The sequence below is a fragment of the Panthera onca genome, chromosome F2, assembly GCF_046562875.1.
Source record: "Panthera onca isolate mPanOnc1 chromosome F2, mPanOnc1 haplotype 2, whole genome shotgun sequence".
NCBI classification, from domain to species: Eukaryota; Metazoa; Chordata; class Mammalia; order Carnivora; family Felidae; genus Panthera; species Panthera onca.
In genome coordinates this window covers 34590198-34609730 of record NC_138356.1, presented here as the reverse complement: position 1 = coordinate 34609730, position 19533 = coordinate 34590198, and the positions used below count along the sequence as shown (strand labels likewise).

The 19533-nt window shown below is 37.7% G+C and overlaps 1 protein-coding gene across 1 annotated transcript in view; it reads left to right on the top strand.

Annotated features, from left to right (window-relative positions):
• The window catches only part of CNGB3 (cyclic nucleotide gated channel subunit beta 3), a 158610-nt gene extending 141335 nt beyond the window's left edge, over nucleotides 1-17275 (top strand). The window contains exons 16-18 of the mRNA XM_060611518.3: nucleotides 12756-12902; nucleotides 13364-13538; nucleotides 15828-17275. Of these exons, the coding sequence (XP_060467501.3) occupies nucleotides 12756-12902; nucleotides 13364-13538; nucleotides 15828-16088 (583 nt within the window). The 3' untranslated portion in view covers nucleotides 16089-17275. The remainder of the gene's footprint in view (nucleotides 1-12755; nucleotides 12903-13363; nucleotides 13539-15827) is intronic.
• The last annotated feature ends 2258 nt before the right edge of the window (nucleotides 17276-19533 follow it).

The window sequence follows — 19533 nt, the reverse complement described above, 5'->3', positions numbered from 1 at the left end:
TAGTGAAGTCATAAAAATGTTCAAGCAACAAAGTGTTTTCCAATGACACTGAAAAGGATAAAAGAGTATCTCAGAAAAAGGGTACATGGGTGATCTAACCTCCTACCCTTTAAATATAATCCACTTGGAAATTTGCTTAATGAGAACAGATATTTGAAATTTTAATCTCTTACTCAGCATTGGATGTGGTACTCTTTCCATTGACAGTAGTCAGAGTTAGTTTTATTTCTATTCTATGAAATTATTATATATGGGAAAAAATGCTCTTAAACTAGAAATATTTTTATTTTAGGAATCATTCTCATTTTTTACATTTAAAGCATTTGTCATTTTGAATTGCATATATCTGTTTAAAAAAATCTGTGTGGGGGATGCCTGGGTGGCTTAGTTAAGTGTCCAACTCTTGATTTCGGCTCAGGTCATGATCTCACTATGGGATCAAGCTCTGGCTCACTGTCAGCGTGGAGTCTGCTTGGGATTCTCTCTCTCTCCTCATTCTCTGCCCCTCCCCCACTCACACATGTGCTCTCCCTCGCTCTCTCTCTCAAAATACATAAACATTGGGGAAAAAAAAGAAATCTGTCTGGGTTTGCATCCCAACTCCACAACTTATGAGCTGTGTGACTCTGAGGAAGGTACTCAGCTGAGATTTCATTTCTTCATCAGTCAAAACAGATTAATAATGATATATAACTATCCATTACATTGGAAAGCATTATATGCATTAATACATAAAAAAAGAACTTAGAAAAATACCTGACTCATAGTAAGCACTCAAAAACATTAGCTAGTAATATTATTATTAATATTTGCTAGTCTGACAACCCTCACTCATACTTATCCCACTTCTAGATTATAAACATTTTATGGGCAGATGTTAATCATCTTTATAGCCCCCGAACTTCGTTTAGTGTCCAGCTCATTATGGAGTATACTATTTTTACACACTCCTAATTTATCTCTAATTTCTTTTTTTTTTTCTTTTCAATTTATACAATGATTCCTTACATTCTCCGGCATGATTGGCCTCTCAAGCTCATACAAAAACACTATTTATCAAAAGCCCAGCTGAGAAAGGCAACGTTTAAGAGGGATTATTTGTTCTCTGGATATTGTAGGTACAACAAAGAGAAAGCAGGGTATCTGCATGCCCCTTTCCCCGCTACAGAATTATTCTTACTGAACTGGACTTTGGAGTGACACGGCCTTATTAAGGACTGTATCACAGTTTAACAAACTTGTATTTGCATCTATCATAAGAAAATGAAGATGGTGTCCACCATTTTCAAGTGGTCTCTCTACTAAGCCCTTCAGGAGATATTTTTATCTGTCCTAAAGCTAAAAATTAATCCACTTTTATGGTATAAAAGACTTAAAGTCAAGTTTGAAGCACTATTATAGCAAAGTTTACATTTTTGTATGAATCCCATTTTATGTCTCCATTCTTGTTTTTCTTTTGCTCTTCCATTCAATTTATGCTCAATTTATGTGTTCTCCTTATCTGTGTGAGGGCTTTCTTGATACGCTAACTCTGCTAAAAAGGGCTGTGCAGGCTGTGCACTACACAACTCCAGGGAGTTCCAGTCACATAGTCTATGTATGCAGAGCACAATTTATGATGCCATATGTGGCAACCCTGGAAAACAACTGAGAATGATTGACTGGCTAGGGACCATATGAATATTCTAGCTCTTTGTGATTTATACATACACATAAATATCACATATATGTATTACATATATGTATATTATATGTGCATAATGTGCATATATGTATATGCATATGTACACACATATATACACACATATATTATCTCCATGTTGCTATTTATTCCTGACATTTAAGGGTTTTGCACATATAGGTCCTCTCATCCTGAATATACATTGTCTCTCTGACATTCACACAACTGATTTCACTCACTTATCCACACACTAGAACTATATATAGTACTTCTAGTACTATGGTGGTTAATTTTATGTATCAACTAGACTGGACTAAGGGATGCCCAGATAGCTCATAAAACATTACTTCTGAAGGTATTTGGGAAAGAGATTAGCATTGAATAGACTGAGTAAAGAAGGTCAGCCTCACCAATGCAGGTGGGATCATCCCATCAGTTGAGGTACTAAATAGAACAAAAAGATGAATAAAAGGCTAATTTGCACTCTCTGCTTGAGCTGACACATCCATCTTCTCCTGCCATAGACATCAGCTATCAACACCTTTGGTTCTTGGGCTTTCAGATCCAGACCTGGATTTACGCAATAGGCTTCCTTCTCCCTTCTCCCCTTCTCAGCCCATTGGACTCGGATGGAATTACACCACCAACTTTCCTTGTTCTCCAGCTTGCAGTAGGCAGATTGTAGGACTTGTCAGCCTTCATTAACAATTCCTATAATAAATCTCCTCTTATATATATCTGTAAATATCCTATTTGTTCTGTGTTTTTTTCTGGAGAACTCCAAGTAATAAAATGTTATTATTACTTTTTTACAGTTGCATACCACAAATCAGGGTTTAAAATTTCTCAGCCAGGAATTTTACCTAATAGCAGCTTCTTCATAATTAAATATCAGGAGTCTATAAGCACCTATTTCTCCTTGAAAATAATCATATACCTATATTGGGTAATAAAAGATGGCCTTGTTTCCTAAAAGAGTGATTAAGTAAACTGCTTAGAAATACATGCAATAAATGCTAACATTATCTGGTTCCAAAGTCTATATTCTTTCCACAAATACCAGGTTTTAATAATTCTTCTTTTGCTCTACTTTATCTCACTGTACTGAATACGTGGTACATGCTTAATAGTTACATTTATTGGAGTGAAAATCAAAAAGGTCCTTAAGTTATTGTCTAAGGTCACAGCACACAGAGGTGGATCTAGAATTAGAATCCATTTCTTTCTTTCCTGAGCCATTGCTCTGTTCGCTATTTTTTTTACCTGTGGACATCTACCATTAACCTCAACTATTTGTCCTATAGCACATGCTTCCAGAAACTCTGTATGGGGTCAGGAATATTTAGGTATCTTCTTACTAAGCTATTTAATGCATGAAACTTTCCATTGGTGGAATGCTAGAGAAGCATTTTGTGGACAGAAGAGGAAAAAAAAAAAGATGCTATTTTAAACGTTGCTGAGAGAGTTTGGGCAAAATCCATCTGGCAAACAGACTATTTCTTCCGTTCAAAAACTCATCAAGCACTCTAAACGTGTAACCTGTAGGCAAGTTTAATTAAAGCTTGAGAAATCTCAAAATAACCTGACATTTAAATATGTTATTTCCGTTCTGCTCTCATTGTCTGACACACACAGAGCCATTCTCAGAACCAAATTAAGCTCCCCAGTGCCATCTCGCCCTGCCTAACTACTGGGTTACCCTGTGCACAAGGAGACAGGAACATGAATGAAACAGGCTCATTCTCTCATTGTCCTTCAAATACCAACATCCATTTCATAGAGAGACAGGTAAGAAGATAAGATATGAAATTGGATGAATAGATAGATAGATAGATAGATAGACAGACAGACAAAGGTAAAATTCATCTCTCTTCCTTAAAAAAAAAAGATGAAGGCAGAGTTTGTCTTGGGGAGAGCCTCAGGAAAGGACTAAAGAAAAAGTGTTTTTTGCCGTGGAACAAGAAATTTTTTAAAAATTGAACAAAGTAAGTAGGCATTAACATAGGCAACATTCATGGATTCCAAATATATACTTTGGGTCTTGGGGGAATGATTCCAGTTCTGGATCTAAGTTTAATAAGTGCAGGTAACAGACCCTGTTTGATGCCTTAAGGTGGCCTAGCATTAGGTTTTCTTCCTCTTCTTTTTCTGCCTTCTCTGGTTTTATTTTTTGTTTTATTTTTTTGTTTTGTTTTGTTTTTGTCTGACTTCATTTATTTTTTTTAATATATGAAATTTATTGTCAAATTGGCTTCCATACAACACCCAGTGCTCATCCCAAAAGATGCTGTCTTCAATACCCATCACCCACCCTCCCCTCCCGCCCACCCCCCATCAACCCTCAATTTGTTGTCGGTTTTTAAGAGTCTCTTATGCTTTGGCTCTCTCCCACTCTAATCTCTTTTTTTTCCTTCCCCTCCCCCATGGGTTTCTGTTAAGTTTCTCAGGATCCACATAAGAGTGAAACCATATGGTATCTGTCTTTCTCTGTATGGCTTATTTCACTTAGCATAACACTCTCCAGTTCCATCCATGTTGCTACAAAGGGCCATATTTCATTCTTTCTCATTGCCATGTAGTATTTCATTGTGTATATAAACCACAATTTCTTTATCCATTCGTCAGTTAATGGATATTTAGGCTCTTTCCATAATTTGGCTATTGTTGAGAGTGCTGCTATAAACATTGGGGTACAAGTGCCCCTATGCATCAGCACTCCTGTATCCCTTGGGTAAATCCCTAGCAGTGCTACTACTGGGTCATAGGGTAGGTCTATTTTTAATTTTCTGAGGAACCTCCACACTGTTTTCCAGAGTGGCTGCACCAGCTTGCATTCCCACCAACAGTGCAAGAGGGTTCCCGTTTCTCCACATCCTCTCCAGCATCTATAGTCTCCTGATTTGTTCATTTTGGCCACTCTGACTGGCATGAGGTGATATCTGAGTGTGGTTTTGATTTGTATTTCCATGATGAGGAGCGACGTTGAGCATCTTTTCATGTGCCTGTTGGCCATCCGGATGTCTTCTTTAGAGAAGTGTCTATTCATGTTTTCTGCCCATTTCTTCACTGGATTATTTGTTTTTCGGGTGTGGAGTTTGGTGAGCTCGTTATAGATTTCGGGTACTAGCCCTTTGTCCAATATGTCATTTGCAAATATCTTTTCCCATTCCGTTGGTTGCCTTTTAGTTTTATTGATTGTTTCCTTTGCTGTGCAGAAGCTTTTTATCTTCATGAGGTCCCAAGAGTTCATTTTTGCTTTTAAGTCCCTTGCCTTTGGGGATGTGTCAAGTAAGAAATTGCTACGGCTGAGGTCAGAGAGGTCTTTTCCTGCTTTCTCCTCTAGGTTTTGATGGTTTCCTGTCTCACATTCAGGTCCTTTATTCATTTTGAGTTTATTTTTGTGAATGGTGTGAGAAAGTGGTCTAGTTTCAACCTTCTGCATGTTGCTGTCTAGTTCTCCCAGCACCATTTGTTAAAGAGACTGTCTTTTTTCCATTGGATATTCTTTCCTGCTTTGTCAAAGATGAGTTGGCCATACGTTTGTGGGTTTGGTTCTGGGGTTTCTATTCTAATCCATTGGCTTATGTGTCTGTTTTTGTGCCAATACCATGCTGTCTTGATGATTACAACTTTGTAGTAGAGGCTAAAGTCTGGGATTGTGATGCCTCCTGCTTTGGTCTTCTTCTTCAAAATTACTTTGGCTATTCGGGGCTTTTTGTGGTTCCATATGAATTTTAGGATTGCTTGTTCTAGCTTCGAGAAGAATGCTGGTGCAATTTTCATTGGGATTGCATTGAATGTGTAGATAGCTTTGGATAGTATTGACATTTTGACAATATTTTTTCTTCCAACCCATGAGCACAGAATGTTTTTCCATTTCTTTATATCTTCTTCAATTTCCTTCATAAGCTTTCTATACTTTTCAGCATACAGATCTTTTACATCTTTGGTTAGATTCATCCCTAGGTATTTTATGCTTCTTGGTGCAATTGTGAATGGGATCAGTTTCTTCATTTGTCTTTCTGTTGCTTCATTATTAGTGTATAAGAATGCAACTGATTTCTGTACATTGATTTTGTATCCTGCGACTTTGCTGAATTCATGTATCAGTTCTAGCAGACTTCTGGTAGAGTCTATCGGATTTTCCATGTATAATATCATGTCATCTGCAAAAGTGAAAGCTTAACTTCATCTTTGCCAATTTTGATGCCTTTGATTTCCTTTTTTTGTCTGATTGCTGATGCTAGAACTTCCAACACTATGTTAAACAACAGCAGTGAGAGTGGACATCCCTGTCGTGTTCCTGATCTCAGGGGAAAAGCTCTCAGTTTTTCCCCATTGAGGATGATGTTAGCTGTGGGCTTTTCATAAATGGCTTTTATGATGTTTAACTATGTTCCTTCTATCCCGACTTTCTCGAGGGTTTTTATTAAGAAAGGGTGATGGATTTTGTCAAAGGCCTTTTCTGCATCGATTGACAGGATCATATGGTTCTTCTCTTTTCTTTTATTAGTGTGATGTATCACGTTGATTGATTTGCGAATGTTGAACCAGCCCTGCATCCCAGGAATGAATCCCACTTGATCATGGTGAATAATTCTTCTTATAAGCTGTTGAATTCTATTTGCTAGTATGTTATTGAGAATTTTTGCATCCATATTCATCAGGGATATTGGCCTGTAGTTCTCTTTTTTTACTGGGTCTCTGTCTGGTTTAGGAATCAAAGTAATACTGGCTTCATAGAATGAGTCTGGAAGTTTTTCTTCCCTTTCTATTTTTTGGAATAGCTTGAGATTGCCTTCTCTGGTTTTAAGTGAGCTTTTTTCATGATTTGATTTTCTCTCCTTTCTTAGCATATCAATTATACTTCTTTTCAATATACAGCTTGCAATATACAATTTAAACTAATCTAAGTCTCCCTTCACAGAACACTAACTGCAGAGCAGGAACCTTACACAATATCCCCAATTCTTCCCTACCAGTCCTTAAGACATTAATGTCATTCATTTCACTTATCCATATACTATAATCACCTAATGCATCATTATTTCATTATTTAAAGTTATCTTTTAGATCAATTAATAATAAGAAAAACTAAGATTTTAGTTTGATTTTACCTCTCTTCTTTTCCCAGTGTCCTTCCAGTTTTGATGTAGACCTGAGTTTCTAACTATATCATTTTCTTTCTTCCTGCAGAACTTCTTTTTAACATTTTTTGCAGAGTAGGTGAACTAATGTTGAAGCCCCTCTGCTTTTGATTTTCTAAGAAAATCTTTTTCTCTTTTTCACTTTGGAAGGATAATTTCCATGTACATAGAATTCTAAGTTGCTGCTTTTGCTTCTTTCTTTTTTATTACTGTTTTTATTTTTATTGAGATATAATTGGCATTTAATATTGTGTAAGTTTTAGGGATAAAACATATTGGTTTTAAAAATTCATTTATGTTGCAATATGATAACCACTATTGCATTAGCTAACCTATATCATGTCACATAATTATAATTTCTTCTTTGTGGTAAAAACAATTATGATCTAATCTGTTAGGAACTTCAACACTGTATTTCACTCTCTCTTTTTATTTGTATGGCTTCTCATGAAAAGTCTGCTGGTTCTTATCCTTGTTCCTCTTATAGGTGTTTTGTGCCTGTGTAAGCCTATGAATAACCAATGTGGCTGGACTGGACTTTGTAGTTTTATTAAGATTGTAAGATGCAGGGCATCTGGGTGGTTCAGTCAGTTAAGCACCTGACTCTTGATTTTGGCTCAAGTCATGATTTCACAGTGCTCTGTCTCTCTCAAAATAAATAAATAAATAAAAACTTTTAAAACTTTTTAAAAAGCTCCCCAGGGGAGCCTGGGTCGTTCAATTGGTTAAAGCATCCAACTTCGGCTAAGGTCATGATATCATAGTTCATGAGTTCGAGCCCCACATGGGGCTTTGTGCTGACAGCTCAAAGCCTGGTGCCTGCTTCAGATTTTATGTCTCCCTCTCTCTACCTCTCCCCCGCTCTCTGTCTCAGTCCATCTCCAAAAATAAATAAACATTAATTTTTTTTTTAAATATTGTGAGTGGCTCCTGAGTGGCTCAGTTGGATAGGCATCCACCTTTGGCTCAGGTCATGATCTCATGGTTCGTGGGTTCGAGCCCCACGTGGGCTTAGAGATACCAGTTTAGAGCCTGGAACCTGCTTCGGATTCTATGTTTCTGTCTCTCTCTGCCCCTCCCCCACTTGAGTGCTCTCAGTCTCTCTCTCTCTCTCTCTCTCTCTCTCTCTCTCAAAAATAAATAAACATTAAAAAAAAGACTGTAAATGCTCTTCAACAACAACCAGAGGAAACTTTGAAAAAATAAGATTTATTACTTACAAGACCTGGAAAATTACACAGCACACCTGGGGCCACACAGTGAGGTTGCAGATAGAGGGAGAGTGTATGGGCCTGGGGTTCTACTTTTATTGGGGTTGAGAATGGAGGCCTAGGATTTTGTGAGCTCACTAATGGTGAATTTAAGACATAAGAGCAGGAAAATAAACTCAAAATGGATGAAAGACGTAAGTATAAAACAGAAAGCCATGAAAATCCTCGTGGAGCAAGCAGGCAAAAGCCTTTTTGACCTGTGCTGCAGCAACTTCTTACTCAACATGTCTCCAGAGGCAAGGGAAACAAAAGCAAAAATGAACTACTGGGACCTCATCAAAATAAAAAGCTTCTGCACAGCGAAGGACACAATCAGCAAAACTAAAAGGTGACCAACAGAATAGGAGAAGATATTTGCAATGACATATCACATAAAGGGTTAGTATCCAAAATCTATAAAGAACTTACCAAACTCAACACCCAAAAAACAAATAATCCAGTGAAGAAATGGGCAAAAGACATGAATAGACACTTCTCCAAAGAAGACATCCAGATGGCCAACCGACACATGAAAAAATGCTCAGCATCACTCATCATCAGGGAAATACAAATCAAAACCACAATGAGATACCACCTCACACCTGTCAGAATGGCTAACATTAACAACTCGGGCAACAACAGGTGTTGGCGAGGATGCAGAGAAAGAGGATCTCTTTTGCACTGCTGGTGGGAATGCAAACTGGTACAGCCACTCTGGAAAACAGCATGGAGGTTCCTCAAAAATTTAAAATAGAACTACCCCACATTGTACTACTTGGTATTTATCCAGGGGATACAGGTATGCTGTTTTGAACAGGCACATGCACCCCAATGTTTATAGCAGCACTATCAACCATAGCCCAAGTAAGGAAAGAGCCCAAATGTCCAACAATGGATGAATGGATAAAAAAGATGTATATATATACAATGGGGTATTACTCAGCAATCAAAAAGAATGAAATCTTGCCATTTGCAACTATGTGGATGGAACTAGAGGGTATTATGCTAAATGAAATTAGTCAGAGAAAGATAAATATCATATGACTTCACTCAAATGAGGACTTTAAGAGACAAAACAGATGAACATAAAGGAAGGGAAGAAAAAAATATAAAAACAGGGAGGATGACAAAACATGAGAGTCTTAAATATAAAGAAAAAACAGAGGGTTGCTAGAGGGTGTGGGAGGGGGATGGGCTCAATGGGTAAGGGACATTAAGGAATCTACTCCTGAAATCATTGTTGCACTATATGATAACTAACTTGGATGTAAATTTTAAAAAAAAGAAATGAAGTATAAAAAGAAATAATAAATAAATACATACATACATACATACATACATACATACATACAGGAATTTAAAGTGTGGGAAGAGAGAGAAACAAGTGGACCAATTTTCAGTTATCAAAATTCACCAAGATCTCTAAAACAAAGGAACCTCAGTGAGGGAAGGCAGTCTGACTCTATATAGTTGGGTGTCTGGCAATGTGTTTGAGATCATGATTGAAATAGCAATCAAGCTTAGGTCAAGCACTTGCATTACAAAATAAGGAATAAAACACAACTATCAGGGTTTATACTACAATAGCAGGATGTTTTCCCCCTCTGTCTCTTTTCAAGATTTTCTCTTTATCTTTGGTTTATTACAATTTGAATTTGATATGTGTAGGATGTAAGGAGGGTGGTTTTATCATGCTTGTTATTCTCTGAGCTTTCTGGATCTGCATTTTGGTGTCTGTACTTAATTTTGGAAACTTCTTGGCCATAATTACTTCAAATATTTTTTCTAATATTAGAGGATGGTGCATGCTTTTGTATATATCTTATGTATATGTATATACAAAAGATACATATATATTTATACTTCTTGAAATTATCCTACAGTTTTTGATGTTCAGGGCAGGGGGGAGCTTGGTTTTTTCTTTTTTTTTTTTTTCTCTTTGCATTTTTGTTTGGGAACTTTCTACTGACCTATCTTCAAACTCATCTGTTCTTTTCTTGGCCCCATGCAGTCTACTAATGAGCCCATCAAAGTCATTCTTCATTTATGTTACAGTGTTTTTGATTTCTAATATTTCCTTTGAATTTATCTTAGAATTTCCATCTCTCTGCTTACATTTCCCATATATTCTTAAATGATATCTAATTTTTCCATTAGATCCCTTAACATATTAATCATAGTCATTTTAAATTCTCTGAGAATTCCAGTATCTTTGTCATATCCCACTCTGGTCCTCATGCTTTCTTTGTCTCTTTAGGCTGTGGTTTTCTTGTGTTCTTAGTGTGGTTTATAATTTTTTGTTGGAAGCTGTACATGATGTAATTAGTAATCGGAACTGAGGTAGATATGTCTTTAGCATGATGTTTTATGTTAATCTGACTAGGAGTTGGACTGTATTTAATATTTGCTGTAGCTCTAAGTGCCAGAGCAACCAAATTTTTCTAAAATGCCCTTGTTTCCATCCCCACCTTTTGACTTTGGCCTTCCCTAAGTACACCTCCTCAGAGAAAGTCTGCATCCTGCAGCTATAATCCACTGTTAGTATACAAGAGCCCCATTAGTACAATGATAAGATATGGGGGGAATCTATAATCTTATAATTAAATCTCAGTCTTGTAGTGGATCTATGTTCCCAGGATGTGACCTTTACAAGTGTTTCTTAGCTTGCTACCCACCTTAGGTAATAAGACAGGAAGGCTAGAGGGGTCTGGGGTGGGAGAAACACTTTTCCTTTGGGTGGGATAAGGCTCTGGTAGTCTTTTCCCCTAGATAGCAGCCCTTTGTTATAGAGAACAAATGAGCTCTGGGTATATTTTAAGATGATTAATCATCCTCTTCTACTGCCAGGGCCACAAGCAGATCTTTCTTGGCTCTTAACCATGAGAACATGGTGGAGTTCCTCAAGGATAAACCCAGGTATTAGTTTCCCCATAATTGTGACCCCCAAGAGTTTCTTGATTATCCACTCTCAACCTAGCAGTTTATAAAAAGTACCATTTAAATTTTTGTAGCAGTTTCAGCTCCAGGACTTCTGTTCCAGGTAAGTAGATCTGGCTGTGGCTTTCTGGATTCACCTATCTCTCCAGATTTGGAGGAGAATTTACCCTGCAACCTCAGTTCTCTGATAGATCCAATAAATGTTATTGGTTTCCAATTTCTTCAGCTTTTTTTTTATAAGAATAAAAGTGACAACTTCTGAAACCTATGTTAGTTTTTTATCTTATTAACAGGCAGTGGAATGTTCCTTTTTCTGCAATAGTCAGAGAATCACATATTATCTAATACAAATCTTCAGACATAGGACCCATGCAAGTTCTCATGCATTATTGCCCCCAAAGGCAGGGCTGTGAAAATATGAATATGTTTATTGCCAAGTTGCTTTCTCTGTCCTTTCTACCCCTAAAGATTGTATTTTTATTAATGTGAGCCTTCTCTCTCTGTCTCTCTCACACACACACACAAATGATAAAACCACAACTATTTTTTCCTAACTGATTGACTCCAAGAGATTAAATCTATTGTGTTATCTTTGCAGTGCAAAGCCTGTAGTGTTTTTAAAGCATTTATATGTGTTTTTTTTGTCTTGTTTTAAATACCAACCCTTATTTTCCAGATTATTGGTGAATGATATAATTTTACCCATTTTTTTATTCATTCATGTATTCTTTTATTCACCAACTATTTGTTGGTCACTTCTCAAATACAAAATGCCCAGCTATGTCTCTGAGAGATATAAAGCCCAGAATTCACTGACACTCCTAATGGGAAGTTATATGTGAAGGACTATACTACAGAGAGGTTACAATACTGAGAACCAAGACGATTTGAGTGTTAACTAGGAGAAGAGATTGGATTTACCAGATATAATCAAGGCACCATTAAGATTTGATGTCAGATCTATATCAGACAGAGCCCAGGAAGAAAACAGAAAGTACACTCAAACAAGGTAATGAAGAAGACTTTAAAAAGGAACTATTGACAAAAGTCAATAGAAGGAAATTGGGAGAAACATCAGTATATCCAACAAGGGGTGGTGATGCATCCTGAAGCTAGCAACAGCAAAGAAGTTTTTCTGCAGCTAGGCCTGAAGGGGGCAAGAGGAGGGTACATTACCAGAACCAAGACAGAGCTATAGAGAATCATACTTCTAGAAGATGGCCACATGTCAGGAGCTGTGGATGTTGGTGGAGAACTATAGTTACTGCTAACATAAGCTCTGGCAAGGAATGAACAGTGGAATAAATGCTCCAACACCACACTCCTCCTGTTTTCCAACTTCCTACTGCTATTTCCCATTGGCTGAACTCAGATGCAAGTCAGAGGGCAGACCCCCAGAGGTCAGCTTTCTGGGGAGCAGAGAGGATTGGGAAGGATGAAAAGTGAATCTGGAGGAGCAAACAGAAGATACCCAGTTCAACAGGAGTTTGTGCCTCTGGAATCTGGGAGGGAGAATCTCACGGGGCACTGATGGCTACAAATCCTTCATTTGAAGTGGGAGGTATAGACAAAACATGTTGAAAACTGTTGCCACTTCCACCACCACCACATCTTACTTCTTCCACACAAACACCTGAACTCTCACCTTCACCTCTCTGAAGCAATGTAAATCCATTTTTTAAAAGATCTTGGTGAAAGGAGAGTGAAACTGGTGGCAAACATTCACCTTTCTATCTACAGCCTTCTAGCAGCAAGAGGAGGAAACCGTCGAACTGCCAATGTGATAGCCCATGGGTTTGCCAATCTTTTAACTCTGGACAAAAAGACCCTCCAAGAAATTCTAGTGCATTATCCAGATTCTGAAAAGCTCCTCATGAAGAAAGCCAGGTACAACCTTTAAAACCTCATTAGAAGGGCACCTGGGTGGTTCAGTAGGTCCAGCATCCGACTCTTGATTTCAGCTCAGTTCACAGTCTCACAGGTTCATGGGATTGAGCCCCATGTTGGGCTCTGCACTGACAGCACAGGGCCTGCTTAGGATTCTCTCTCTCTCTCTCTCTCTCTCTCTCTCTCTCTCTCTCTCTCTCTCCCCTGCCCTTCCCCCCCCCCCATTCAAAATAAATAAGCTTAAAAAAAATTAGAGTTGGTTTTACACTGTAATATCTAAGAGGAGAACTATATTATGATGGCAGTGATCAACTTTCTCCATAAGAAACATTCAACAAACAATTGTTTATGCAGATATCCATTGAAAACTTCACAGATTAGGAGACAAGACAGTGTCTCTGGTAGGTTTTTCCAGAACTTTTACGGTACTATCTAAAATAGCCTTTCTCTTCCATCCACAGTGTGCTTCTAAAGAAGAAGGCTCCAGGCACAGAGGAATCCCCTCCAAGAAAAGGACTTGCTTTTCTCTTCCAACCAAAACAAAAGACACCCAAAATGTTTAAAGCTCTCCTGGGAGGCACAGGAAAAGCAGGTCTTACAAGACTACTCAAAATGAAGAGGGAACAAACCATCCAGGTAATGAGGCAGAGTGAATTGAGGGCTGTAACAGATCATTGAACTAAGTATACCCAGACAAGCTCCTACTCTAATTCCATTTCAAATACTGGGACAGTTTGGATGCATCTAATGTGAATAATTACTACTTTATTTATAGCACTTATTATTGTCTAAACTATATCCTCATATTTCATTACATTTAATCCTCACAGTTTATTATAGATGGTTTTAATATATATGTATATACAAACATTCAACTCTCATTATCTATATATTCTGTATATTTGCAAATCTGCCTATTTGCTGAAATTTCTTTGTAATCCCAAAATCAATACTCCATGTGGTCATTTGCAAACATACATATGTGCAGAGCAGTGAAAAATTTAAGTTGCCCAATGCACATGTCCCCAGCTGAAGTTGAGCAAGAAGACAACTCTACCTTCTTATTTCAGTTCTCACACTGTAAACAAGTGACCTTTTCATGATCTATTTAAGTGCTATGTTTTCCTCATTTTTGCGGTGCATAGTGCTGAAGCTCTGTCTAGTGATCCTAAGCACAAAAATTTCTGATATGCCTTACAGGCAAAAGACATGTGTTAGATAAGCTTCATTCAAGCATGAGTTATAGTGCTGCTGGGCATGAGTTCAATAAAATGAATCAACAATATATATTAAATAAATGTCCCTAAACATAAATACACATAAAACAAGGTTATGTATTGATTTGTTGACAAAAATGTGGCCAGAGCCTCATACGAACCAAATCCTGCATTACCCCTAGGAGCAATGGTTCAGTATTTGCTAATTCTGTGTTTGTGGCAGCTGTATAGAACAAAACTACCAGGAATAATGAGAATCAATTGTTTATGTATAAACATACATATACACCTATAAATATATAGCACATTTTACCAATGAGCCAGTGAATACTTTCACAAATATTCAATCACTTATATATCACAAATGTTTAAACCCAGAAATAACTTCACAGATTTTATCCAAACCCTTCATATTATAGATAAAGAAACAGCTCAATTTATTTGGATAAGTTCACAAAAAGTGACAGAGCGAAAACTATTACTCAGGTATTCACACTTGTAGTCCTATACTGAGCTGCCTCCCAATTCCTAGAAATGTCAAGATACTCAAATGTTACAGTTTTTCTGTCTTTATTTTCATATTTCTTTGATTCTTATAATAAGTCTATGGGGCAGCTATTGAAAAACAGAGCAGGGATGCAGGTTTTCTGAATCTAGTCATGTTATCTCTTAAACTGTAAGAAATGGCTGACTGGATCTTTCAGAAAGTTGGTAAAGCAAATATTATAAACCAGTCACACTCAAGAGACTAAAACTTGCCTCTTTTCACAGAGAAGCACTATGGTGAAAATTAGGGATACAGTGTAAGCCAAATCAGCATAGAAATAATAATCTCTGTAAAGGTTCATGAGTTCCAACCCCGTTATCTGGCTCTGCACTGACAGTGCCGAGCCTCTTGGGATTCTCTCTCTCTCCCTCTCTCTCTGTCCCTCTCTTTGCTTGTGCTCTCACTATCTCTCTCAAAATAAATAAAACTTTTTAAAAAATTAAAAAACATAATAATCTGGGTAAAAGACTTACAGGGTAAAGAAATATGTGTCAACATGTTAAGTAAGTTTCTCAACTTTATATGTGCCATTCATACCTAGTAAGAGCCTCTCTTAAACTGACCCCAAGTATCATCAGCACAGAGCATAGTATGTTTTTTTACTATGAAATTTCTACAGATGATACTAAGCATAATAGTTTCTAAAACCATATAGCTCAACCACCCGTGGGACAAATAAGACTGTATGAGGAAAGAGATATGAGTTTCTCCCTGAGGTTCTCCCATGAGCTTATGCAACAGGAAAACCATACTTTCTGTAGTATTTTTATGGCATTTGGTTAATACTTTTTTATTAGAAAATAAATATTTAAAATTTCATCTTCATAAAATAAATAAGTACATATTTTTAAAGCAAAGAGTCCTAAGCACTAAGTCTAATAGTTCAGTGAGCATGAGGACCAATAGGAAGAGAATTCCTTGTCAGGGACAAAAATGCAGTCCAGAATTACACTGTCAAATGTGACAGCTCAGCCTCCTTCTTCAGCACATCACAAAGCTGTCAAATGATAGTAGAATGCAAGGCAGACATGATTCCCACATTAACTTAATTCAGACAGTCTTTGTCTTGGTGGTGATCCTTAGCAATTGAATATTAATCATAAGACTCCAATGTCCTTGATTATGATTTCAAAACCAACTTTTTGTAACTACTTCTTCCAGGAAAAAAGTGAAAACTCCAAAGAAGGAGAGGGTAAAGGAAGAGAATATGAAGATAAAGGAAAAGAACCAGTAGAGAAAACACAGGACAGCTCCGAATGTAGAGCAAATACTGTTACAGCAGAGGAAACGCCCCAGTCAATTAGAAGGGCAGCTTTACCCAGAGGAACTACTCGTCAATCACTCATCATCAGTATGGCTCCTTCTACAGAGGCTGGGGAAGAAGTTCTGATGATTGAAGTTAAAGAAAAGGCTAAACAATAAGTGTTTGATTATCTTTAGATGTAATCTAGCTAATTCCCAAAGAGATTGTACCCAGGATTGTAGCTTAAATTAATGAGGGGAAAAGACCTTGCCAGGACCCCTGAGAATCCATAGACAAATCCCTGGCTTAGTTTCTAGAACTTATGTGAGAGTGTGATCTTATGCAGTAGTAATAAGAAGATTATTTCAAAACCATCCTTATTCTCCATTGTCATTAGCTTTGTGCAATTGGTATTTCTCCTAATTTTATGTAGTAAGGTTTTTTTCTCTTCCATTCTTTCTTGATGATGTTTCTTCCTCCATTTTGATTAGCTTGGGATTGGCCCTGAAGTGATTCACTTACCTTTTCTCTTCAGAGTGTGTGTGTGTGTGTGTGTGTGTGTGTGTGTGTGTGTGAGAAAGTCTTGCATGGTACTGTTATTTCTCACTTGTAGGGGATTATGAGATTTCAATAAAATGTCGAAAATAAAACATCAGGTGATTTCCATTCAAGCAAGGATGATGAGTCGTTCAAATATCATATCAATCCAGCAGTTGGAATTGAAGGGAAGCAGAGATAACGGAGTCTGTGGATGTGAAATCTGACTTGCAGAAAAGTCCCCTGAGGAGCAATATTGGTCAGTGGTACTAACAAACCCACAGGGAAATATCATATTGTAGCGACATGTTGGAAAACTCATTCCCTTTGCTAAAGAAACAAACTTGAATATTTTCCCTCATACCAACTTAAAAGGCAACAGTCTGCCTAACTCATCTGGCTCCACAGACTCAGACTGGAGGAATCCGATCATCCCCATCTTCAGGTAGGCTAAAGTGATGTTTCTCAGAATCTTCCTCAAGTGTTTGCTTCTAAAGGTGCCAGATCTCAGGGTGCCTGGGTGGCTCAGTCGGTTGAGCGTCTGACTTCAGCTCAGGTCTTGATCTCACGGTCCCTGAGTTCGAGCCCCGCGTCGGGCTCTGTGCTGACAGCTCAGAGCCTGGAGCCTGCTTCAGATTCTGTGTCTCCCTCTCTCTCTGACCCTCCCCCGTTCATGCTCTGTCTCTCTCTGTCTCAAAAATAAACATTAAAAAATTAAAAAAAAAAATAAAGGTGCCAGATCTCAGCTTCTCATTGTTTTCAGCTTTAGTAAAAAGTGATGAGGTTAGGAAGGCAGACTGTACACATGTCAGATTGACATATCCCTACAATTTGCAGAACCTACATGTACAGCTGTTTACAAAATCTCCAAGTTAATTAAGTGCACTTTAGGAAGTTGTCCTCATGAATCAGCTAACATTAGCATAATTACTAAAGTCTCATGCTGTGAGGAGACTAAAAAAGCCAGGCTGATGTCGGAAGTAATAATATATATAGAATTCCATTCTAATAAATGCCATTAGTGTATAACATTAAGTTCTGTATAATAAGGCTATTCCCAAGTCCCAGAGGATGGTCATTGTAACAGCACTTTGCTGAGAGGATTTTAACAAATCATGTTGGCCAAAATGCCTACAACATAGATGCATTCAGCAAACCATGTATAAATCAATCACTATAATAAAATGTACCATTTGGTTGAGTCACCATTTTTGAACACAGTGTTTGAGTATCATAAACACATGGCAAGCTTTACAAAAGGTTGGTTGATGTTTTTCAGGAGTTGAGGGAATGGAGAGAAATTGTTAAATAGCACTTGCTTGATTAATGGAAGTTCATGTGTAGAAAGAATGATTAGAAAAGGAAGAAACAAAATGTGGAAATAGAGCTTGAAAAAAGTCTAGTAATAGGGAAAAAATTCTGAATTTGTGAATAATATGTTCTCCCCTTACATCCTATAAATAAATTAAAATATATAACACCTTTTCAATTTATGTTCTTCCCTGCTGCTTATTTTCCCTCACAAACTATCCTATTTAAATTTATTTATTTATTTATTTTTTAGAGAGACAGACAGAGACAGAGAGTGAGTGGGAGAGAGGCAGAGAGAGAGAGAGACATAGAACCTGCAGGAGGCTCCAGGCTCAGAGCTATCAGCACAGAGCCCAACATGGGGCTCGAACACATGAACCGTGAGATCATGACCTGAACCAAAGTCAGACACTTAACCGACTAATCCACCCAGGCACCCCCAAACTATCCTATTTTAGATAATATCATCTTCATTTTTCCTGTCCCTCAAACTAAAATATAAGAGTAATCAGTAGCCCTTCCATTGTTTATATAGTATCACCAAATCTTTTTTCTTTCTTGAATATTTCTAATTATCCTCTTTTTAAGTTCCAGTGCTAACATCTCAGTACATATTTTTCTGCTCAATTCAAATAAACATACACTTTTTACTTACAATATCTTCTAATCACTGATCTACCTTCACAGCCCTTTAAAGGGAAAAATCAGATCTTTCTAAAATACTACTGTCAGTCCATTCAGGCTATTATAGCAAAATACCACAGTTTGGGTAGTTTATACACAACAGAAATTTGTGTCTCATAGTTCTGAAGGCTTGGAAGTCCAGGACCATGGTGCAGCATTGTAAAGTGAGGGCCCTCTTACTGGTTCATAGCAGACTCCCTTCTCACCGGGTCTTCACAAGGTGGAAGAGGCAAGGGATGCTTCTGGAGCTTCTTTTACAAAGGCACTGATCCTATTCATGAGGAAAAAGCACCTCCCAAAGGCCCAACCTCCTAATATTTTCACCTTTGAGGTTAGAATTTCAACATGTCAGTTTTGCATGCGGGGGACACCACGTTCAAATCATAGCAACCCCTTTTGACTATGTTATTTCCCTGCTCAGGAACCTACTAGTCCGTCCTAAATCTTACTTATCCAAATTTAATTACCACTTCCCCAAACAAACCCCTCACTGACACTCATCTTCCTGCTTTTTCTGGACTATGACCTACCTTTCTTCCTCTGGCATTTGTCCATGCTGCCTGCCACAGTACAGGATGTTGTCTCTCCATCGTTTTCCTCTTCCCTATACAGAAAAACCTTGGATTGCGAATAACTTGTTCTGCGAGTGTTCCGCAAGACGAGCAAACACTTCTAATAAATTTTAACTTAAAAAACAAGTGATGTCTTACAGTAAAAGTAGTACGTGACGCCAAACATCACATGATCACAACTGAACCAATTGTTCTGTCTGGCGTGCATGCACACGCTGCAGGATTGTGGGGTGATAGTCTCCCAAGCTCACTGTTTGCTCTCAGACCATGGCGTTTGGCAGAAAGTGATTTTTGGGGATGTTTGAAGGTCCCCACAACTGCCACTAGCATATTTTTTGTCACTTCAAAGCACGTGTGGACAGTACTTTGCTTTTCCATACAGGAGTAAACTTAGGAATGCCTTGCTTCAATCTAGATCATTGCATAGGATCCGTTAAAGTTTCATGGAAAAAAAAAGATTCCATTAAGCCAATAGTTAGCAGTGATTCCATTATGATAGTGGAAGTCATCCTACACAATA